Here is a 25,794-nt window from a genome sequence, read left to right as displayed (position 1 = left end):
TCTCCACTCACCCACAATCTCCTTTCTGCTTCACCACAAGCAGCAACACCCCAACCCCGGTGTTGCCAACCCCCCCCCCCACAATGACACTCCTTCCCCTCCTTGCCACTCCCTGCCTGCCCATCTGCCAGTCAGCCTTCAATGTGAAGTAAAAAAGTTAAATCATGTCCTGTGTTCGATTCAGCAGACTCTCTGGGAGGCCCATAATTCTGGAATTCCTGAGTGCTACTCTTCCTACCCCAAGTTCCCATAAACTTCACAGTGTTGATCTCACAGAATAGTACTACAGTGATCTGAACTGAATGTACAATTACACCATATCTTACTACCCTATAGACATAATTTGATGACTTTGCATCACCACTTCCAATCCTAGATTCTTATAATAATTCATACATTTTGTTAAGAAAAATTAGATGGAAAATGATTGGATTAACAAGGTTCCTCAAACTACAATTCACATATTTCAATGTAACCAAATTATTCTTTCTCAACTTACTTGGTTGATCGAGGAACCACCATGTCAGAGAGAGACTCGTATGTCTTTTGCCAGTTAAGGTAATTGGACCTAATGCATCATAAGGGCAACACAAAGAAGAGCTCATTATAAAAGCACGTTACAGGATAATCAAGGCTTAAATGCACCAACTCACACCAGGCAGGGAACTTACTTTGGGACAAAAGCCAGAAGAGTGGTGAGATATTCTGAATCTAACACAAAATCTTCCTTATTTACAATGTCTGCTAAGGTACGGGTCAAAAGGCTACCCCTGGAAAAACATGAATGAGAGAAAATCAGACACTTATTGCATCCAAAATACAAATATAGTGCTATGGCTTAACATTTTATTGGTTTCTAGTTTTTCAGATGATGTGTCAACCTCTTCCACTGTATGTTTGGATATACAATGCACCATCATATGTTTTTTGCACATTGGATCTTCTGGATGTCACACAGAGAGGAAAGCTTCCCAGGAGAATCAAGGGAGCTTTCCCAATTTTCTATCAATTTAACATGATAAATTTCTTCTTTTTCGTTTTTCTGTGTAATGACAGTCAAAAATTACAGCATGCCCAAATTCAATAACAACAAAACCATTCCCTTTATCAAGCTTATATGTTATGTATGAAAAATACATAAAGTTTTTGAGTAGATTTGTAGCGCGGGTTGTGGATGTTGTGGTTGGTTGGCTCACCGAGCTGGTTCATTGTTGTTCCGCAGACATTTCATTACCCTCCTGGGTAACATCATCAGTGCAGAGACACACAAACTAATAAGCAACACTCTCACTGGGATCAGATTCACCAAGGAAGAGGAAAATAACAAACAGCTCCCATTCCTTGACGTCCTGGTGGAACGCAGGACCAACAGGGAATTCCTAACAAAGGTACACAGGAAAGCTACACACACTGAACAAGTACTGAATTTCAACAGCAATCACCCTAACACACATAAATGAAGTTGCACGAAAACTCTATTTAAACAGGCAACAACACACTGCAGCAACACAGAACTATGCCAAAAAGAAGATGAGTACCTCCTCCAAGTATTCAAGGCCAACAGATACCCAAAAATCTGGGTTAGAAGTTGCCTATTACACAAACGACACTAGGAAGATATTGAATGCCCCGATGCACTCATCACGCTACCTTACATCAAGAGCACATCTGAACTGACCACAAGATTCCTACAACCACTGGGCATCAGAGTAGCACACAAACCCACATCAACTCTATGCCAACTGCAACCAAAGACCCATTACCCACTATGGACAGGACCAACATAACATACAAGATTCCCTGCAAAGATTGTAACAAACATTACATTGGACAGATAGGAAGAAACTTATCCATAAGAGCACATGAACATCAACTAGCAACAAAAAGACACGACCAATACTCACTCATCTCCATCCACATGGATAAGGAAAACCACCAGTTTGATTGGGACAACACCAGGATCCTGGGACAGGCCAAGCAGAGAGAAGCACGGGAATTCCTAGAGGCCTGGTTGTCCACTAAGAAGGCCATCAACAAACACAGAGCTATACTCTATATATACTCTACTGCAAAGGAAAACCTGAAGGGAGGTACCTCAACAGACACCAGAGTTTAAATAACAGGTGGGAAAACACAACGGCGCTTCATCGGAGGCTGCACTCATGATGTTACCCAGCAGGGTAATAAAAAGTCTCTGGAACAACAAAACCCCTCGCCGAGCCAACCAACCACAAAAATACACAAAATCAAACTTTAACAAACTAACTGTTTTAAACATTTGAAATAATTTCATTAATACAACCTCTACCAATCACTGTTAGAAAATAATATACCATTTTGCAGTTGACAATGAAGCAAGTGCCTCACCACTGATTCTGAAAGAAGCTGCCACAAAGATCTAGTTATCTTGGTGCTGTAGCTTAATTGAGATCAAAATCCAGAACCAGTTCAAGGGGGTGCCTTGTTGTGCAGCAGTTATGATATCAGCAAGCAAGCTTAACAGTCAATCACATCAAGGTCTATTCATACACAGCAAGCCAGGAAGTTAAAACACCGAAATCCTTCACTTTTTATTTACATTTACAGACTGTGAAATAAATTATGTTCATCTTTAATTTAGCTTCCATTCTGATCCACATACAAATAATATTTTGCAAAAAAGAGCAGCTTCATGTTTTTTAAAATGGATTTTTTTATTATGGAAATGTATAACTTTTTCAAATATAAATTAGCTTTTACGGCTAGTGAGGGTATTTCGTAGTAATTATGGAATTAAAATTGTTAAAAGCCTAGTTACACCTCACTCAGCAATGTGTGACATTTTGAAGGATTTTTACAGTGTTAACAATAGCATAGGAGTGTAGGTTTTCATAAGTGTTGAGTGTAATGGAGATCACAGTCTGCAGGAACTTCTACAGTGCACCCTATTGAAGTGCATAAACTCATTGAAAGTGACTTCTGGATTTTGGCTTACTTTCACATATGTGCAGACTCCCAAATTTGCCGTCAATTTCACTGGAGTAATGATGATAAATTTTAACCGTTTCACTGTCACGATCAAAGCAAAATCTAGGCTATTAAACAAACCACTTCCCAGTGGATAATTGCAATTGCTTTCTTTTTTATTAAAACCTATTTTTCTAATCAACCTGTTCAGAGATGTTATAACACACCTCTGGAGCAGGTCGGACTTGAACCCAGGTCTCTCAGTCCAGGAGCAGGGACACTACCACTGCATCACAAGAGGGTCCTTGTACTTGCTTTCTATCATCAAAGGTAGTCAGAACTTTAATTCTCAATTCAGTAGCCATAAAAATTCAATAACAATGAACCACACTATTAATTATGTTATGATTTAAACAACTGTTTTTCAGAACATGTTTAAATATTCCCTCCTTAAAAATAACTCAATTTTGTTTTCATCGATTAAAATATTGAAGTGCAAGATCTTGCACACTCAAACTGGCTACTGTTGTGTTACTTGCAGTGAACTTTAATATGCTGCAAAGTTATACTCTTTCTAAAGTGAAATGGGATGACATTCATTTGAATTAAATATACATACTGTATAATTTAGCTCGTGTCAGAGAGTAACTGGGTTCTGCTAAGTAAACTAATTCAACTCAAATGGAATCTCATCTCCTTCTGACCCTCAGGACAATGTTTAACTGTGAAATAGCTTGTTTAGAGGAGTTAATGGAGTTCCTAACCAGTTAATCTAAATTAAGCAAAGCTACATTGGGTTGGATGAAATTCTTTCCAAATAAAAGCAGGTAGCTTTGCTCAGACACTTACTAAATAGAAGAAAATTTGTATTTTATAGCAGTTATTTTAATAGTATATGACTGAAATATCAGTAAATGTAATAATTAACCTTCTTGGTTTTTATTTTATTACTGTTACGTACTGAAATACAGGGAAAAGTATTGTTTTGCATGCTACCCAGACAAATCAAACCATACATTACTACATCAGGGTAATAGAACAGAATGTAGGATATGTGGAACAGTCCCTCTTCCGAAGCTACACTGGCCCTATCCCCCACCTCTTCCTCCGTTACATCAACAACTGTATCGGCGCTGCCTCGTGCTCCCACAAGGAGCTCGAACAGTTCATAAACTTCACTAACACCTTCCACCCCAACCTTAAGTTCACCTGGACCATCTCCGATACCTCTCTCTCCTTCCTGGACCACTCTGTTTCCATCTCTGGCAACCACCTGGAAACCGATATCCATTTCAAGCCTACTGACTCCCACAGCTACCTAGAGTACACCTCCTTTCACCCACCTTCCTGCAAAAAGGCCATCCCCTATTCCCAATTCCTTCGCCTCCGCCACATCTGCTCCTGAGATGAGGCATTCCGCTCCCGGACATCCCAGATGTCCTGGTTTTTCAAGGACTGCAACATCCCCTCCACGGTGGTCGAAAACGCCCTCGACCGTGTCTCTCGCATTTCCCACAACTCATCCCTAACAACCAAAACAGAATCCCCCTCGTCCTCACGTACCACCCCACCAACCTCCGGATCCAACACATCATCCTCTGATACTTCTGCCATCTGAAATCTGACCCCGCCACCAAAGACATTTTTCCCTCCCCACCCTTATCTGCTTTCCAGAGGGACCACTCTCTCCGTGACTCCCTTGTCTGCTCCACACTCCCCTCCAGCCCCACCACACCTGGCACTTTTCCCTGCAATCGCAGAAAGTGCTACACCTGCCCCTACACCTCCCCCCTCACCCCCATCCCAGGCCCTAAGAAGACCTTCCACATCAAACAGATGTTCACCTGCACATCTGCTAATGCAGTATACTGTATCCGCTGTTCCTCTTGTGGCCTCCTCTACATCAGGGAAACCAAGCGGAGGCTTGGGGACCACTTTGTGGAACACCTACGCTCGGTTTGCAACAAACAACTGCACCTCCCAGTCGCAAACCATTTCAACGCCCTCTCCCACTCCTTGGACGACATGTCCATCCTGGGCCTCCTGCAATGCCACAACAATGCCACCCGAAGGTTGCAGGAACAGCAACTCAAATTCCGCTTGGGAACCCGGCAGCCCAATGGTATCAATGTGGACTTCACAAGCTTCAAAATCTCCCCTCCCCCGACCGCTTCCCAAAACCAGCCCAGCTCATACCCGCCTCCCTAACCTGTCCTCCCACCTATCCACTCCTCCCACCTCAAGCCCCACCCCGACCTCCTACCTACTAGCCTCATCCCGCCTCCTTGACCTGTCCATCCTCCCTGGACCGACCTGTCCCCTCCCTAACTCCCCACCTACACTCACCTTTACTGGCTCCAACCCTGCCTCCTTGAACTGTCTGTCTCTTCTCCACCTATCTTCTCCTTTATCCATGTTCTATCCGACTCCCCCTTTCTCCCTATCTATTTCAGAATCCCCTACCCCTCCCCCATTTCTGGAGAAGGGTCTAGACCCGAAACATCAGCTTTCCTGCTCCTCTGATGCTGCTTGGCCTGCTGTGTTCATCCATCTCTACACCTTGTTATCTCAGAATGTAGAATATAGTGTTACAGCTACAAAGAAGTGCTCAGAAAGATCAACTTTAATATTTGAGAGGTCAGTTCAAAAGTCTGATAACAGCAGAGGAGGAGCTGTTCTTGAGTCTGTTGGTGCACGTTTGCAAATTTTTGTATCTTTTGCCTCATGGAAGAGGGTGGAAGAGAGTATACCCAGGGTGGGAGGGGTCTTTGATTCTGTTGGCTGCTTTCTCGAGGCAGCGGGAAGTATAGATGAAATCAGTGGATGGAAGGCTGGTTTGCACAATGGGCTGGTCTGCATTCACAATTCTCTGTAATCTCTTGGGCAAAGCAGTTAGTATACCAAGATGTGATGCATCCAGAAAGAGCCATGACTTTCTTGAAGACCATGTAAACAATACCTTTTTGAGTTATTAAACACAAAATTGAGAATGAAGCATGCGTAAGGTAACTTGTTTGAACTGTTGTTCAATAACTTCAAATATAGTGCAATGCGCAACTTATGTTGATACCTAATGAAATAATTCACATACTGCAGTTACGTTGAGAGTGGTAATAAAAATGAGCTTGTATAAGGACCACTATGATGTATCTTAAAGGTATAAACTTTTTTTAATTGGAAAATATCATTTGATTTATTACTTCTTGCTGTCTTGGAGCCTCTTAACTAATGCAGCCTTCGCTCCTAAATAATATGTTGCTCCTCTTTGTTAAGATGCTTTTAAAAATTTGGTATGGACCTTTGTAAAGCAATAATATTTGTCATGTTTTAATAAAACAGTCATTTGTAGTCAAAATTCTTCATCACCAATTTTATTCCTATTGGTATAAAAACTAAATCTTGAACTATGTAATGCATTTTTAAATTATTTGTGTTTTTTTTAATCATCTTTGTGCAAGCATCATTGCATGCTACAACGTGATCACAATTCTGTCTCAAGAAAATATTAGTTCTCAGTGTGTAATTCCAGAGAATGTTAGCTTGATGGTAATATTACTGGGGATAAATGCTTTTGAGACATGAGTTCAAATATCGAACAAAACAGCAATTGCTGGTGAAACTCAGCAGGTCCAGCAGCATCTGTGCAGAGAAAGCAGAATTGATACTTTGAGTCCGGTGAAGATGCTGCCAGACCTGCTGAGTTTCACCAGCAAGTTCTGTTTTTGTTTCAGATTTCCAGCAGTTCTTTGAATTCAAATATCACAATGGCAGCTGGGGAATTTAAGTTTATTTAGTTAATAATGCCGGAATAAAATTCTAGTTTTACCAATAGTGATCATGATACTACCAGATTATCATATAAACCCACCAGTTTCACTCTGTCCTTCAGAGAAATAATTCTATGTTCTTTACCAGTCCTGCCTACATAGGACTTAGCAATGAAAGTCAATCATTACAGCCTTCTGAAACTAGCAAGCAACACTCAATTTTATCAAACTGCTACCAAAAAGACAAATAACAATAAAACTGGATGTACAGCCCAACATTGGCTTAGGTATCCAAAATGACTACAGCACACCCTTCCCAGTTGCTCCTACAAAGTTCTTCTCAGTCACATTTGGGGGCTTGTGCCAACATTGAGAAAGCTCTCCCATAGACTAGTCAGGTCACAGACATACCTGTACCTGCCTAATTATGCGTCACAGCCAATGTCCTAAGCTCTTCCATCACCATCCGTATGCACAGGATTGTCCCACCTTCAGGGCAGACTGACAAAGCATGCCAATACAAGTGACATAAAGGAGGGAATGGCCTGGAAGCTTTCAACATTTATTCCAGACCTTGAGAAGTGTTATAGCATAATGTCACACATGGGCAAAGGAATCTCCTGTAGATTACCTCCTACCATCCTTCCTCAGTTGATGAATCCATGTTGAACAGTACTTAGAAGAGGCACCGAGGGTAGCATGGAGGCAGGATGTACTCTGGAAGGTGACTTGTCTATCATAAAGAGTGGATCAGGAGCATCAAAACTGACTGAGCTTAGTGAAGTAACAAGGTGTAGAGCTGGATGAACACAGCAGGCCAAGCAGCATCAGAAGAGCAGGAAAGCTGACGTTTCGGGCCTAGACCCTTCTTCAGAAAAAATCCTACCAGACTGTGACTGTGACTAATGGTGAAAGAACCAACAAGAGGGGAATTTCTCCTTGGCCCTGTAATCCCAATCTTCTTGTTGCAGGGACATCTGTCTGCAACAGTATTGGTGGAGTGACCACTGCACATTTCTTGGAGAGACAAAGCTAGTCTAAGACCCCTACTATCATGTTGTGTGGCAGTACTACCTTGATAAATGGGATAGGTTCAGAACTAAAATCACAATTTAAAACTGGGTTTCCATGAGGCTCATTCAGAGAGCAGTGAATCTCAGAAATCTCTACCCCAGGCCACTATGGAGGCTTAGTCTTGGAGTACATTCAAAACAGAGCTCGATAGATTTCTAGATATTAAAGATATCAAGGGATATCTGGCTGTATGGTACAGCAGGCTGAATAGGTAAAATGGTCGACTCCTGCTCTACGCCTAATGTTCCAAAAGCATCTGTAATCATCTTTGGCAGAAACAGCAAATGGATGATCCATCTCAGCCTCCTCCCAAGGTCCCCAGCATCACAAATGCAGCCTATGGCCAATTTGATTCACTCTCTGTGGTTGAAAGCATTGGATACAGCAAAGACTCTAGGCTCTGAGAACAGCTCTGTAGTATTGAAGACTTGTACTCCAGAACTCAAAATGCTCACAGTCAAGCTGTTCCAGTGCATCTACCACAGATGCACCAACCTGACAATAGGGAGAATTGCCCAAGCATGTCCTGTCCACAACAGCAAAACAAATCTCTTATTACTGAAACTGCCCCACCAGCTTATTCTCAATCGTCAAAGTGATGGACGCTATCGCAATCAAGCAGATCTTACTCAGCAACCATCTGCTCACCAATGCTCAATATGAGCTTCACCAGAGCCTTATAGCTCCAAAACTCATTTCAACGTTAGTCGAAACACGGACAACAAAAAGCTAATTCCAGAGGTATGGTGAGAGTGACTGCCCTTGAAACAAAGGCAGTATTTAACAGAGTCTGATATGTGGGAGGCCTAAAACACTGAAGTTAATGGGAACTGGGTAGGGGGGAATACTCACCACTCATTGGAGTCATACCTCACACACAGACATCAGAAGTGAGATGTTGACTGATGATTGGACAGGGTTTAGTACCATTTGTGACCTCTAAAATACTGAAGCAGCCTGCATTATATGCAGATGTGGATAATATCCAGACTCAGACTACGTAGCGCTATCATGTGCATTTCACATATGTCAGGCAATGACCATCTCCAACAAGAGATAAACTAATCATCTGTCCATGCCATTTAAGAGCATTATCATCATTGAAACCACAATCATCATGGTGGGGGGGAATCCAATGATCAAAAACATAATTGCACCAGTTATAGAAATAACTGTTGTTATAGCAGCAGGTCAGAATACAGGAATTTTGCAGTGATAACTCACTTCCTGACTTCCCAAAACTTGTTCTGCTTTGTACAAGGCACAGTCAGGAGTGTGAAGAAGTACTTTCCACTTCCCTTAATCAGTGCATCTCCAGCAAAACACTATATGTTTAACACCATCCAGGAAAGAAAAACAGGCCGTTTGATCAATACCCCATCCAACTCCTTAAAAATTCATTCCTCTACCACTGCTGAACAGTGGCAGCAGTGAGTACCATACAGATAATGCATTGCAGCAACTCACCAAGGCTTCCTTTTCAGCAGTTTCTAAACACATGACCTCTACCACCCAGAAGAACAAAGGGCAAAAGATGCAAACCACCTACAAGTCCCCCTCCAAGTGACAGAATATCCTGACTTCAAAATGTGTTGCTGCTTCCTCACTGTTGCAGGGTTGTACTATGGGTGTATCTCATGACAAAGACTCCAGCAATGCTCAGCACGACCTTCTCAAAAGCAATCAGGGATGGACATTCTATGATTCTAATTCATATAGGCCGTGCCAGCAATGTTCATACTTCAAGAATGACTATAAAAGAAAATGGTTCCCTGTTATCTAGTGAAGACTGGAGCTACACAAACAAAAAGAGGTTCCAGTTTATCTGAGATAGTAGGAACTGCAGATGCTGGAGAATCTGAGATAACAAGGTGTAGGGCTGGATGAACACAGCAGGCCAAGCAGCATCAGAGGAGCAGGAAGGCTGACGTTTCGGGCCTGGACCCTTCTTCAGAAATGGGGGAGGGGAAGGGGGTTCTGAAATAAATAGGGAGAGAGTGGGAGGCGGATAGAAGATGGATAGAGGAGAAGATAGGTGGAGAGGAGACAGGTCAAAGAGGTGGGGATAGAGCCAGTAAAGATGAGTGTAGGTGGGGAGTTAGGGAGGAGATAGGTCAGTCCAGGGAGGTCGGACAGGTCAAGGGGGCGGGATGAGGTTAGTAGGTAGGAGATGGGGGTGGGGCTTGAGGTGGGAGGAGGGGATAGGTGGGAGGAAGGACAGGCTAGGGAGGCGGGGACAAGCTGGGCTGGTTTTGGGATGCGGTAGGGGGAGGGGAGATTTTGAAGCTTATGAAGTCCATATTGATACCATTGGGCCGCAGGGTTCCCAAGCGAAATATGAGTTGCTGTTCCTGCAACCTTCGGGTGGCATCGTTGTGGCATTGCAGGAGGCCCAGGATGGACATGTCGTCTGAGGAATGGGAGGGGGAGTTGAAATGGTTTGCGACTGGGAGGTACAGTTGTTTAGTGAGAACAGAGCGTAGGTGTTCTGCAAAGCGGTCCCAAGCCTCCGCTTGGTTTCCCCGATGTAGAGGAGGCCACAACAGGAACAGCGGATGCAGTATACCACATTAGCAGATGCGCAGGTGAACATCTGCTTGATGTGGAAAGTCTTCTTGGGGCCTGGGATGGGGGTGAGGGGAGAGGTGTAGGGGCAGGTGTAGCACTTTTTGCGGTTGCAGGGAAAAGTGCCGGGTGTGGTGGGGCTGGAGGGGAGTGTGGAGCGGACGAGGGAGTCACGGAGAGAGTGGTCCCTCCAGAAAGCAGATAAGAGTGGGGAGGGAAAAATGTCTTTGGTGGTGGGGTCGGATTGCAGATGGCAGAAGTGTCGGAGGATGATGCATTGGATCCGGAGATTGGTGGGGTGGTCGGTGAGGACGAGGGGGATTCTTTTTTGGTTACGTGAGGACGAGGGGGATTCTGTTTTGGTGTACGTGAGGACCAGGTGAGGGCGGGGTAGGCGGCGTGAGGACGAACTCCAAAGCAGAATCCCCTTCGTCCTCACGTACCACCCCACCAACCTCCAGATCCAATGCATCATCCTCCGACACTTCCGCCATCTGCAATCCGACCCCACCACCTAAGACATTTTTCCCTCTCCACTCTTAGCTGCTTTCCGGAGGGACCACTCTCTCCGTGGCTCCCTCTTCTGCTCCACACTCCCCTCCAGCCCCACCACACCCGGCACTTCTCCCTGCAACCGAAGGAAGTGCTACACCTGCCCCTACACCTCCCCCCTCACCCCCATTCTAGGCCCCAAGAAGACTTTCCACATCAAGCAGATGTTCACCTGCACATCTGCTAATGTGGTATACTGCATCCCCTGTACCCGTTGTGGCCTCCTCTACATCGGGGAAACCAAGCGGGGGTTTGGGGACTGCCTTGCAGAACACCTACACTCGGTTCGCACTAAACAACTGCACCTCCCAGTCGCAAACCATTTCAACTCCCCCTCCCATTCCTCAGACGACATGTCCATCCTGGGCCTCCTGCAGTGCCACAACGATGCCACCCGAAGGTTGCAGGAACAGCAACTCATATTCCGCTTGGGAACCCTGCAGCCCAATGGTATCAATGTGGACTTCCCAAGCTTCAAAATGTCCCCTCCCCCGATCGCATCCCAAAACCAGCCCAGCTCGTCCCCGCCTCCCTAGCCTGTCCTTCCTCCCACCTATTCCCTCCTCCCACCTCAAGCCCCACCCCCATCTCCTACCTACTAACCTCATCCCACCCCCTTGACCTGTCCGTCCTCCCTGGACTGACCTATCTCCTCCCTAACTCCCCACCTACACTCACCTTTACTGGCTCCATCCCCGCCTCTTCGACCTGTCTGTCTCCTCTCCACCTATCTTCTCCTCTATCCATCTTCCAGTTTATCTGTTGAGTTTATTCATTTTTGTCCAGCAGTAGTAGAGGCTTTATAAGTGTGTTCAATGCATGTTATGTAAAATACGTGAATAAACAATCAACAGCCCATTTTACACCAACCCAGATATTATTGTCTGTTGACATTGCTTCACTCAGAATTTTGTTCTCAGCCTGCTTTCTGTGACTGGCAATGACTAATTTTACCAGATTGTTCCTGTGTTTAGAACAGCAAAGTTGCCCTGCTGCTGGAATCACTAGCCAGTGACTCCTGCTGGAATTGCAATTTTCAATAAGGTTCTGGTAATTAGTGCAAGTGAAAAAAATACCCTACCAAAGAATTACAGAGGAAAGGTGAAAATGAGTATTTATTTTCCTTAGTACAATAAAAAGTTTCTCTTAAGTACTTAACTGACTACATTATAGATGTGATTACTACCACACAGAGGGAGGTTTAATATGGATAAGTAAGTGGGAGGTTACATGACCAGGGAATGTATTGGGAAGTCAAGGTCAATCTGTTAACCTCTGAATTTTACTGAGGCAGGTCGGAGGTGGACAGCCAAAGTATCCCCAGGATGTCTGAGATAACAAGGTGTAGAACTGGATGAACACAGCAGGCCAAGCAGTATCAGAGGAGCAGGAAAGCTGACATTTCCGGTCTGGACCCTTATTCAGAAAAATGAAGAAGGGTCTCGACCTGAAACATCAGCTTTCCTGCTCCTCTGATGCTGCTTGGCCTTCTGTGTTCATCCAGCTCTACACGTTATCTCAGATTGTCCAGCATCTGCAGTTCCTACTATCTCTGAAACAATTTTAACCCCAGGATGTCAGTTAGCTTTTTAAATATATTAATACACTTTGGAGAATTGCAGCTGCGTTTCCTGGGCCGCAAGACCAGTCACTGCTACAGACACGAGGACAGTCTCTGTGAGAAGGCAGGTGCCTTCACACCTCTTATTGCAGGTCACAAGAAACAGAATAGCTTCCTCCCAGCTCTCTGAATCTCCCCAGCCATCAGAGCACAGCCCCACTATCATGGCTTGAGAATCATGCCCTACTTGGGCATCTGAACCCAACTCTCGCCAGACCAGGAGTCTGCACTGTAAACCACCTGATTGGAAACTAAGCTTGACTCTGGCAGGGAAACTCTTAAGGAGATAAGTCATATAGTGCGGAGTTAAAACTCAGCACCATATTGGGAAACTCAATCTCCTGGCTTTTGCAGACACAACTGGATCCTTTCACTTCCCATTATAGTTTAAGAATGTATAAGTTATGGAGCATTTGGCCCCTTGTAACTGTTTCACGTTAGTAAGTAACACATTCCACCCAATGCCCACTGCCTCTAAAATAACCCAGACTCGTGTAAACCAATAAGGTGTTGAAACTTGCCTGGCAGTTCAGCCACCTGTTCTGTGCAGTACCTTATAGTTAGTTCTGTTAATTGCAATGGAACTGAGTGTCAGGCATTATGTCTAATGGGTTACTGTCTCAATTTTGCCTATTTTGTATCACAGCCAGAGATGGATTTCTATCCCAAAAATTTAAGATATTACCGAAGACAAAGCTTCTCCAAACCATTAATTAAAAATCTGCTATTCCACAGTAATTAATCTTAACAAACACATTCTACATCAACAGATTTCCTTTTCTCTGTCAAATCTATTTTTGTTGCATTATTGATGCCTCATGGATTTGTTCTTTGTGATGTTCTTTATATATTTTATTTATGTTTAAAATGTTATATTACAAACAGATACCTAATAAATTCCTGCATCTAAAAACGTAAATAACTATATACTATTTCTGGGTTTAGCTCTGAGCTCAGAATGTAGGTTAATTGTCCTTACGTTCATTAAAAAAAACCCATTTAAGTTACTTAGAACGTTCAAACTTATGGATTAGAATGCGTACTACAAAAAATCGGTCACATTTTAAAGCTGACAGATGGATGAAAAATCTAGACACAAACAAAATGTTCAATTAAGTATCAAAATACATCTCCAACCAATTTTTTTATTAAAAAAAATTGGGCTAATATTCCACATTAGTTAATTTCAAAAAGAAAATCCATTCTACAGCAACACTTAATATTTTGTAGCAAAAGCAGAAATTGATGGGAAAACTCACTTCTCCTGGCAGCATCTGTAGAGAGAAAGCAGAGTTAACATTTCAGGTCCAGTGATCCCTACTTCAGAATTTCTGTAGAAAGGACACTGGACTCAAAACATTCACTCTGCTTTCTCTCCACAGATACCGCCAAACCCACAGAGTTTTACCAGCAAGTTCTGTTTTTGTTTCTGATTTCCAAGCTCTGCAGTTCTTCAATTTCTTTACTTAATAGTTTGTCTTTTTTTGGTGCATTATTGATTGTCCAAGCTTAGGAACTCTCATTTTAAAAGGATCTCAGTAGCTTTAGATGATAACGCAATAACATGGGTTAGTTTTCGACTTTGACGGGGTGGGGGTAGGAGGCCAAGGAAATGACAATAATGCGCTGAAACTTGCATTATTGAATTAGCTGAATTTTATAGACTCTGCCTGATTTCCTTTTTAGGTTCAGGTCTCCAAACAAGTTGAAAAATAATCCTATAATGCCTACACATCAGTCATAATTGGTAGAAATAAAATAAATGTCAGTACTGAGTCATTGAGTCATACATTGTACAGTACAGAAGCAACTACTTTGGTCCAACTCGTCCATGCCGACTAGATATCCTAAATTAATCTAGTTCCATTTGCCAACATTTGGCCCATATCTTTCTAAACCCATCCAGATGCCTTTTAAATGTTGTAATTGTACCAACTTCCACTACTTTTTGGTATCTGTACTACATATAGTACATTGCTTTTCGCAAATCTCAATAGCAAGACATGAATTGTGCATTTTCCAAACATTTGAATTTGTAACTTTCCAACATGCATAGGTTCATTGAGTAAAGATCCCAGTTTACATACACGGCTTTTCTTTCCAGATTTTGGAGATTTCCCTTGGTGTTGTTATAGGTCATTGCACGAGACTTTAAATCAGTGTCAATCTGTGAGATTTGCTGAAAATAAGAAACACAGGGAACAGTTATTTTGTTCTTAATGATTCTATTAATGTCAAATATTTCATGTTTGATATTTTCTAATGTAATATTTATCTTTATAAAAGAATTAGACGAGTAATAGCCATTTTAGAATGCAAAGAGGTACGCCTCTTTGGAAAGGAATGTATAGTAAGTCCATATCTGTCAAAATATATGAGACACACCATCACCATTCTGGTGACCTGTTCCCAGTTATCCTGGGTACATTCCGTAAGAATTTTTATACGTTGCTTATGACTATTGAAATGCAGCTAAAAGTAGGCTACAAACGGCCAAAACTGCAGCAGATAAGTGAAGAGGGAATGTAGTGATGAGGATGATTGGAATGGCAGTAGGAGTGCAGCAATACAGTGCCAAGCTACACTGCCATTCATCTGCTTTGGCCCCAACATGCAAACAATTGCAAGATTTTTGTTTTTAACTAATAATCATAATAGCAGCCATTATTCATGTACACATTACACTGAAAATTAGTGTTTGAACTGGGGCCAATTTCACAGCCAAACTGAACTCTTCCATCAGCTACCAAGACACAAGGCAGAATCTCCCCACATATTTTCTGTGTGTTTTTGGGGACAGGGGGAGTACCATGACAGCACATTAGATGACTGACAGACAAATAAAGATAAGTATCTTGCCGCATCATAGGTTTGAACACTGCCCAATCAGAGATCAACAAGTTCACCGGTCGAGGCCTAGTTTTCAGAAGATCAAATGGTGAGATGGCCTGGATTCTTTTTCTTCTTGCGGTCTTGGGGAGGGGTGGTCAAGGGTTTCAAGGCAAGGACAGGGCTATCACTTTCAGAGACCATCTCTGTGCCTGTCATACACATCTCTGACTGTTCTCAGACTGGGGCAATTGAAGGCCACTCATCCAGGCAGGTCCTCGTCAGGAAATTACGTAGCCTTCTTGCCTGCCAGGGATCAGGAAAGTGGTGAATTGAGGCCGTAAAGTGGCCTTTAATTGACCACTTTAGTTGCTGGCAAGTCAAGAAAGTCCCCAATCAATATTCAGCCCTACTATGTAATTGCTGAGGTGCTTAGAAGGGCAGAGTTTCTCTTTCAGGCCAATTTTCCACCTCTGAAAGGGGAAAACCTTGCCCATGGGTTTGTGTTGCAAGGATCATTCTTTAATTGAATTTAGCTCTGTTCACTTGCACAAACACTTCTGTCACTATTTAAAGTTGCCAGGAAAATACCAATACAACAAAGTGACCTATGTTTGTACCTATAAATTCACTCACAGTGAGATTGTGAGCAAATACAAAGCAGAGGGAAGACACTTCTCTACTGGGAAGACAGAAGAAATTAAACGGAAAGGGGATATTGTGCATTTCCTAATTCATAGCTTCAGAATGCTATTCATAAAGCAAGCTACTAAACTAGCTTCTGCATCAAAGAAGGTACATGATATTGGGAGACTAATATCAAGGTGTGATATCAAACATCTTAAACATCAAACAAGTCTTTAGAGATAAGCATCAATAAATTGTGATATCTCTGAAAGGAGAGTTAAGACCTGTACAATACTGATAAGTCTTATCTTAATGTTTCCAAAGAATTCAATGGTTGTATAAGCTAAAGTACTGCAGAACAGAAGCTGACACAATAACATGGAGATTAAACATGAACATAATAAACTTGAGAGTTTAAATTGCAAAAATGCATGTAATTGGTTTTGTTTGACATGACATAGTTGTAGAAGGTAAATGCAATTTAAGACACACAACACAGGCATAGCCAGGAGATTATTAATGAGCAGAGGATCACAGGGAAAACTGTAATAAAACCTGTTCATCACTGAGTCAACAAATTATTTGCTCAGCAGATACCTGAAAATTAACACAATTATGAAGAACCACAATTATTAATGACTTCATGCAGCAAAAAAACAGTAAGTTGCTGCTTGGCCTGCTGTGTTCATCCAGCCCTGCACCTTGTTGTCTCGGATTCTCCAGCATCTGCAGTTCCTACTATCTCTAATTCAAGGGAAAAGTGGGTTCTTAATAATTGAATTGATGAATCTATGAACATAGCAACATAAAACGCATGAAAGGAACAGGAGTTACCAATGAATTAATGGATTCAGCACAAACCACTAGCTAAGCAATAAATACACACAATAGGTAGGACAGTAGGTACACAAGTGAATCAATAAATGATTGGACAAACATGAACATCCCTTTCATGAATCTATCTCTGTTGCCACATTTCTGCAGCTTTAAGCCATCCCTGGCTTTACAGTGGAGCCTGGATGTGAGTGAAAATGAGGCAGAGGCAGAGGCAGGAAGGAAGTTGGTCAGGTAGAAATCCTTTGAGAAACTAATGTGGGCCACTAGGCTGGATACTGAAACGTCTTTTGCTTTTTCTGGCTATTAACATCAAGAAGATTTTTCCTAGTTAACTGTTAGGAAGCTACATGGCCACAAATAAAAAATTTTAAAAATGTACCTGAGTGAAGGTAAAAGGCTCTAAACCACAAATTAATGACTAGGTTTGATCCGAGAGCAGAAAATGGCACTTAGCAATTCATATACAATGAAGAAGAGCAGCAGTAACAAAGAATACGAACAGGTAAGAAGCTTGAATGGGAGGTTTGGTGGCTGGAATGGAATACTGCAGGCAGGAGGAACTGAGACCAGACAAATGAAGATGTGCAAATTACAGGAAAGTTTACAAAGAAGTGGAAAAGTGAAAAAAGAAGTTTATGAAAGTTTTTTTTTTAAAACTTAAAGCGTAGCTGGCCATGGAGTGGGCTGGAGACTGAAAAATGTGGGAGCTCAAAGATGGAAAAAGAATGTCTTTACTTCATAGTGCCAGCCTCCCAAAGCCTTCAGTTACATCATAATTCAAATTGTTGGTATACGCATTATCAACTACAAGTGTTTACAAACTTGGGGTAACATTTAACTTTAGTGCACAAAACAGATGGTAATGGATTGTCATCCATTAAACATCCCACCTGATCGTTCGTCCCACTGAAGTCAATGAAGAAGAAAATCGAGCAAGGTAATATATTGGAATGACGAACTGCTCTTTGCTTCTCTTTCAAAGATGAACTTTACTCCCTCTAACTTGTAACGATAAATGTTAACATTCAAAACATTACCAGAAAAAAATCACAGCATCAAGAAGCAAGGAATAGGAAAAGGAAAGTCATGCTTTAGGCAAGACTATTCTATTCCAACAATATATGAGTAAAAAGGTTTGATTCATGCATTTATTTATACATTTATTTTATTAAAGTTTTGGTGACATTTTTTAATCAACATCAAATCTCACCTTAGTAATAACTTCTGTTAGATTTTGTAGTGACTGTTTTATAGGATATTTAGCCATGTCCCACTGAAAATGTGTCACGTATCGATGAAGGTCAACTAAAAATGAAGAAAACAGGACAGAATTATTTGTGTGCCTAGTGCTCCTTTAAGCACATGTAACAAACTAGATACCAGCACAGTGTGACATCAAAGCCAGACCAGAAAACATAAAAGTATTGATCACAAAAGTTAAAAGGCTGGATGTTCGTTCAGTAATAATAAGCTACAATGTGAAGTGCAATTCCATGACCAGTTAGTACTTTCCCCATCCTATTTCATTTGTCGTAGCAAACAGTCGCTAAATAGTCCAACTCCTGTTTACTTTTGTAAATGTTGCACAGCAAAACAAATCATCATTTCACGGGTTTCCTGAAGCTAGTAATTCTGAGCACAGCTGTTGCTTCTGACCACAATAACTTGTAGTGATTGTGTAAGTAATGTAGAAAGAATCTGCTGCCCACCCACATCTTGTTCGTCCACCCCATGGTCCATCTCATTTATAAGTATTGGTTTTTTTTTATACTCTTTCATGGGATATGGATTTGTTGTCCACCTAAATGTTCGCTTGATCACAGAATTGTTGTGATTCAGAAGGAGGCTGTTCAGCCTGTAGTGTCTACACCAGATCTCTGAGCATTTTCAATTCGTGCTAATCTCCTGATTTTTGCCATAACCTCACACATTGTATTTAAATAATGCCCTTTTGAATACATCAGTTGAACCTGCCTCCACCAAACTTTCAGGCAATCCATTTCAGACTCTAAATGCATGCCTTTTGGAAAAAGTTTTTTACCTCACATCTGCTTCACGCTGGTTCTCAATTGTCTTACAACTGGGAATGCTTTCTCCCTATCTACACAGGGCAGACCTCTCAAGATTTTGACAAGTATCAAATCTCCTGTTACCTTCTTCTCTCCAACAAAAGCAGTCATAACCTCTCCAATCTATCCTCAAAAATGAAGTTTCTCATCCTTGGCCCATTCTCAAGAACCTCTTTTGCACTCTCTCCAATACATTCAGAACATTCCTAAAAGTGGTACGCGGGCTAGGCCTGAAATGTCAGCCTTCCTGCTCCTCTGATGCTGCTTGGCCTGCTGTGTTCATCCAGCTCTACACCGTGTTATCGCAGAATGGAACACTATATTCCAGCTGAAGTCTGTCTAGTGTTCTATGTAAGTTCAGCATAACCTCCCGGCTCTTGTACTTTCTGACCCTATTAATGAAACCTAGAATATTGTATGTTTTATTAACTACTCTCTCTACCTGCCCTGTCCCTTTTAATGACATACACAGATAAACAGAGGTGATATTGGGCCACCATCTTGAACTGCTGAAGTTCCTACGGTGTAGTTATGTCCACAGTGCTGTTAGGAAGGGAGTTCCATGATTGTAATCTAGCAACAGTGAAAAAAACAATAAAGTTCCAAGTAAGAATGGTGTGCAACTTATATAGAGATTTTCAAGAGGTGGGGATCCCATCCCTCTTCTGCCCTTGCCCTTCCAGATGGTAGAGATCATAGATTCAAAGCTGCAGTCCAGAGGCTTGGTGGTTTGCTACAGTGTATCTTATATAGGGTGTATAAAGCTGCCACTGTGCATTGGTGGTAGAGGTAGTGAGGAAGTGTCAATCAAGCAGGCTACTTTGTTCTAGATAGTTTCATCGTTTTGAGTGTTGTTAAAACTTCACTCTTGCAGGCAAATGGACAGTATTCTATTAAGCTCCTGGGTAAATGGTGAACAGACTGTCGGGAGATAAGGGAGGAGTTATTTACCAGGTGAATTTCTAGTCTCTGATCTGCTTTTATCACCACTATTTTTATATGGCTGGTTCAGTTTAGTTTCTGGCTAATAGTAACCCCCCCCAGGATGTTCATAGTGAGGAGATTCAACACGGTAATGCCATTGAATGTCAAGGACAAATAATTAGAAACTCTTTTTGGAGAAGGTCATTGCTTGACACTTGCATGGTTTAATCTTGCCACTTGGCAATTATCAGTCCTAGCCTAGATGTTGTCCAGGTCTTGCTGATATGGACATGAAATACTTCAGTATCACGAAGTCACAAATGACATTGAACAAATGTAAACACCACTTCTGAACTTATAATGGAGGAAAAGTCATTGATGAAGCAGTTGAAGATAGTTTAGTCTCGGACATTACCCTAAGGAACTTCTGCAGAGATGTACTTAGTCTTAACCAACCACAAGCATCTTTCTCTGTGACAGGTATGACTCTAACTAATGGAGGATTTTTATCCTGCTTCCCATTGACTTCAGTTTTGCTAAAGCTTTTCGATGGCATATTCTGATAAGTGTTGTCCTGATGTCAAGGGCAATCACTCTCACCTCCCTTCTGAGTTCAGATTTTTTTTCATGTTTGGACCAAGGCCGTAATGAGCTTAGGAGCTATTGCCCTTGCAGAACTAAACCTAAGCATCAGTGAGCAGGTTATTGTTGAGGTTGGTTGGCTCGCCAAGCTGGTTTGTTGTTCCGCAGACGTTTCGTTACTGTGCTTGGTAACATCCTCAGTGCAGCCTCTGATAAAGCGTCAGTGTGTTTTCCCGCCTGGCTTTTAAACTCTGGGGTCCATTGCGATGGATTGCCTCACTTCCGGGTTTCCTCCATAGTGGAATGTATATGGGGTCGAGTTCAATGTGTTTATTAAAGCCTGCTTTGTGGAGTGCCATGCTTCCAGGAAATCTCCTATTCAGCCCTTCAAGCCTGCTCCATCATTCAATATTATCATGGATGATCGTCCAACTCAGTATTTTTTTCCTATTCATTCAGGGGATGAGGGCGTCACTGGCTAAGCAGCATTTATTGCCCATCCCTAATTGCCCAGAGGGCAGTTAAGAGTCAACCACATTGCTGTGGGTCTGGAGTCACATGTAGGCCAGACCAGGTAAGGATGGCCGTTTCCCTCCCTAAAGGACATTAGTGAACCAGATGGGTCTTTTCAACAATCGATGATGGATTCACGGTCATCATTAGACTCTTAATTCTTCTCAAATGTGCTGCTTAATCTCATTACTGTAAAGCTGTTTTAAAGTATTAATGCCATATTGATTATAATCTCTAGCTTACAAATGCTGTTTTAAATTGAATTACTGTACAGCTTGCTAGATTCTGTACAGCATTCCAATCATTTACCAGTCGTTTTAAGCTCTGTATTACTGAATGACTATTAAATTCTTCAATAAAGCTTTAAATTGTATTAAGTGAATGTTCAGTGGTAATTTCAAGCTTTTTAAGTTAGGCTGTTTGTAATACAGTACCTCTGTGCTGTCTAATATTTTCCAGCCTATTTTAGGGTTTTTCTACATATTTTAATGATCATAATTGCGGATACCTGCTTATTCTAAGGTTTTCCTGCCTTCAGCAGCCAAGATGGAGTTCCTCTGATTCCTCACAAGTAAAGTAGACCTTTAACTGCCAATCACATTCTAAAACAAGTACATTTTCTACACAAGCTTTTATTTAAAGTTCTCTCTCTGTGGCCTTTATATGATCTTCCTGCCAAGATTATTTAATTATATTGTAGTCCTTTTAAATCTTGAACTTGTGCTGACTTTTTCTTCTTCTGCTAAAGTCTGCCAGATCTCTTTAAAATTGCTCATTTTCGGCTTAAATAAATTCTGAAGACATCCTGGTTCTGTAATTTGGTCTGAATTTATTTTCTGGCCTTTTTGCTGTTCCTCAAGGAGCCTAATATCGATGACAGCAATGCTCATTGAGAGAGGTCAGATCTCTCTTTTATACATCTTTCGTTTCTGTTCTACATTCCATTTTTCATAGTTATTACCTTTTCTCTTAGGATCTCTAACTTTCTTTTTCTGCAGACTTCTGTTGGTCCTTGCAGAGTCTTCCCTGATAACCGAGGACTCAGTATTTTCTATGTGTAACTGGTTTTCCCTTCTTTTCAATTTGATTTGATTTATTGTAGTTACATGTACCTAAGTATAGTGAAAAGTTTTGTTTTGCATGCAGCGCAAATCATAACATACGAAGATCATAGGGTGCTTGAACAGAGTAAGGAATACAAAGTTACGGCTGCAAAGAAGGTGAGTAACTTTTACAGACTTAAAATTAAGGTTTAAAAGTGCACAACGATTGTAGGAAATGAGAGAGTAAGATGTGCAGTAGGGAGCTCGCAAAGAGTCGCTCTGTGTCATCACCATCTTGAATCCTAGCCCCGTCTATCATTACAGAGTATCAAACCAGCTTCTGAATGGTATTTTGCTTCTGCAATGCTCAGCCTGCCTTTATACTGCTTCCAAAGCTGCTGCTGCTCTCTCTGTCGATAACCATCTTTCAGTTGCTGACTGATTGTCTATGTCTTCTTCAAGCAATAATCCTCTTCAAGTGGTAAACTCACTTGGTTGAATATGTTTCTTTATTTCTGGCTCTCATGTTGGAGTCCAATCCAGACCACACTGGAATAACATTTTTAAAGATGACCCCTCCTGGTATTTTATAGTATTTGCCACCTCTACTAGTATGTGGCACTATTACTAGTGCCCGCTCTTTTATATTACAACCAAAGCTGGAGGAATCCACTGTCACCTTAGCCCCACTACTCCATAGATCACCACATGAAATAGAAATACTTTTTGAATTTACCATGATGGCCAATTAAGTATTGTATTTATGTCAGGTTTCAAACAAATAAAGGATCTTTCTATCAGGTTTCCTAATAAACACAATTATGGGTTTATTGTCTAAGCAGAATTTTTTCAATAAAGATGTAATAATTGGTTAATGTACACAGTCAGTAACGTAGGAGTACAAATGTTATCCCTCTGTCCGGAAAACACATACACATTTGTACAGACACATACACACACTTCAAGAAGAAAAACACAAAACATATTTTTCTGCAGAGATTGACTTTCTGAAAGAGACCCACTTTGGCCAAAGCATTCATGAAAGCAAATGGATAATGTGTAGGATGTTTTAGACTCTGTTCTTCTAATGTTTTGGCAAATGCAGTCAAGCCAGTAATCATATACAGTTGTCTCCAAAGTCTTATAGACACAACTTGCTCAAGAAATACAATTTTGAGATGTTATTCAATCATTCATTCAAAAAAAAGTATGTTTTACCCGGAAATAATGTGATTCAAAAATGGGCGAGATCAGCTGGGCAGCTTGTTCACTGCAAGGTTTCCTCCAATTCAACCTATTAAAGGCAGGGTCCCTCCAAATCAACTTGCTCTTAGCAGGCTTCCTTACAATTCAGCTGGTTCTTAGCAGGCTTTCCCCCAACTGAACCAGGTAAAACAAGTGCCTTTCCAAGACAATCAATGTTCAAAACAGTCCCAGCAGGATCTCTCCAGCAATAGCATGCAGTTACCATCAATCATGGAAGTCTTGCTAAAAATAAACTCTGATATCCAGTGAACTTTCAATTTTAAAGAAACCGTTCCAGACATGTCCAGGAAACTTGAAATGAATTCTTTATTTCCACAATCCTTCAAAGCAAATTTGCTCAACAAATTACAAATTTACTGATGACACCACTGTAGCAGGTCGATCTCAAACAACGATGAGACAGAGTAGAGGAAGGAGATAGACAGCTTAGTGACATAGTGTAAAGATGACAATCTCTCCCTCAATGTCAGCAAAATAAAGGAGCTGGTCATCAACTTCAGGAAGCAGAGTGGAGGACATGCCCCTGTCTGCGTCAATGGTGCTGAGGTGGAAGTGGTCAAGAGATTCAAATTCCTGGAATAAATATCACCAACAATCTATCCTGGTCCACCCATGTCGTCCCTACAGTCAAGAAACGCCTCTACTTTCTCAGTAAGCTAAGGAAATTAAGCATGTCCACAATGACTCTTACCAATTTTTATAGATGCCCCATATAAAACATCCTATCTGGATGTATCACAGCTTGGTATAGCAATTGTTCTGCCCAAGACTGCAAGAAATTACAGAGAGTTGTGAATGCAGCACCGTCCATGACAAAAATCAGCCTTCCTTCCATTGACTCCATCTACGCTTGCTGCTGCCTCAGGGAAGCAGCCAATATAATCCAAGACCCTTCCACCTCAGTTATACTCTCTTCCACCCAGCAGAAGATACAACAATTTGAAAACATACACGAACAGATTTAAGAGCAGCTTCTTCTCTGCTGTTATCAGACTTATGAACGCACATCTCATATATTAGAGTTGATCATTCTCTATACCTTCTCTGTAGCTGTAACCCCATATTCTGCATTCTGTTTTATTACCCTGGCATACTTATGTAAGGTATGATTTATCTGGTTTACACACAATACAATACTTTTCACTGTACATGTGACAATAATAAAAATCAAATCAAGGAGGTTAATTTTATTACCTTTACTGATATTTCAGTCAGAAACTATTAAAATAACTGCTGCATAATTTCAAAGTTTGCAAATGATATAATTTGGAATTATTGTGAACCAAGAGGAAGATTCTAGAGACCTTCAAAGAGAAATGGATAGGTTAGCAGATAGGATGGGAAAGTGGCAGATGAAATTTTACACTGAAATATGAAGAGATTTGTTTTGGTAGGAAGAAAGAAGAGAAACAATATAAAATAAATAGTAATAAACAATTTTAAATGGTCAGAGGAGCAGTGGGACCTGGAAGTACATGTCTATAAGTCATTGGAGGTAGCATAACTGATTAAGAAATAAGTTAATAACGACATAGAGCATCCTGGACTGAATTAACTGGAGCAGAAAAAGAAGAATCAAAGCGTTTGATTTTTTATTGTCAACCCTGGATCCATCATTGCTATCACAATAAAATTGATCTATTGAATTCCATGGCTGACATTTTGTAATTCAGCATAATTGTAATGTCCAAAACCGGTGTTCAATATTTCAATTAAAATTTGTACATCTACTTTGCTACATTGGGATGAAACACACACAACCTAAAGCTCCACCAGATAAAACGAATTGAGGTATCCTCACAGTTCTATCTAGCCATCTGATTGACAGATATGCTAGCTTGCTTACCTAACATATTTTGTCAGATTTCTCTTAAAAAACAAAGTAAATTTTATTATGCTTCAAAGATTGAAGTTTTCTGATCACATGGACAACGTGACCAGGCTATGTGGCTGTTAATTATTTAATCCATCGTAACCTGATCACTGTATCCATGCATCCAGATTATCATTGTGAAATACAAATCAAAACCCAATGTTTATATTGAAGAGAACAGGTGAGTCAGAATTGGGTCAGCTTTAATGACTCCTGTTATGTTTTACACCAGTATCAGTAAATATTAAGAAAAACTAACAGCCCCTTAAGCCTGCCATACCATTCAATAGGATCTTGGCTGATCTGACCGAGGTTTCAACTCCTCTTTCATGCCAATTCCTCATAGGCCTCAATGCCCCCGATAGTTCAAACATCTATATACCTCCTCTTTCATTGGGGTGGAGAATTCCAGATATTCATTAGCCTCTGGGAGAAGAAATGCCTTCATATCACAGTTTTAAATGTCCCCTCCCTTATTGTGAAACTACGTCTTCTAGTTTGAGATTTCCCCACTAATGGAAACATCTTCACAACATCTACCTTGTCAATCCCCGTCAGAATCTTGTATGTTTCAATAAGATTACTCTTCATTCTGCTGAACTCTGATGAATGAAGGCCGAACTTGTTTAGCCATTCTTAAGAAGTCAACTCCCATCGTTCCAGGAAACGGCCTAGTGAATTTCTTCTGAATTGTTTGCAGTATCAA

General features: G+C 41.2%; 1 protein-coding gene across 2 annotated transcripts in view; it reads right to left on the bottom strand.

Moving 5' to 3' along the window:
• LOC109915808 (V-type proton ATPase subunit C 1-A-like) overlaps positions 1-25,794 on the bottom strand; it is a 91,975-nt gene that overhangs the window by 41,950 nt on the left and 24,231 nt on the right. For both annotated transcript variants that reach the window (XM_048596437.1, XM_048596438.1), the window contains exons 5-8: positions 18,029-18,123; positions 14,613-14,704; positions 672-770; positions 500-568 (exon numbers count right to left, since the gene is read on the bottom strand). In XM_048596437.1, coding sequence (XP_048452394.1) covers positions 500-568; positions 672-770; positions 14,613-14,704; positions 18,029-18,123 — 355 coding nt within the window. The remainder of the gene's footprint in view (positions 1-499; positions 569-671; positions 771-14,612; positions 14,705-18,028; positions 18,124-25,794) is intronic.

This window comes from Rhincodon typus, chromosome 5 (assembly GCF_021869965.1).
Source record: "Rhincodon typus isolate 14 chromosome 5, sRhiTyp1.1, whole genome shotgun sequence".
Lineage (NCBI taxonomy): Eukaryota > Metazoa > Chordata > Chondrichthyes > Orectolobiformes > Rhincodontidae > Rhincodon > Rhincodon typus.
The sequence above is the reverse complement of the archived record's forward strand: the minus strand, read 5'-3'. Positions and strand labels throughout refer to the sequence as shown.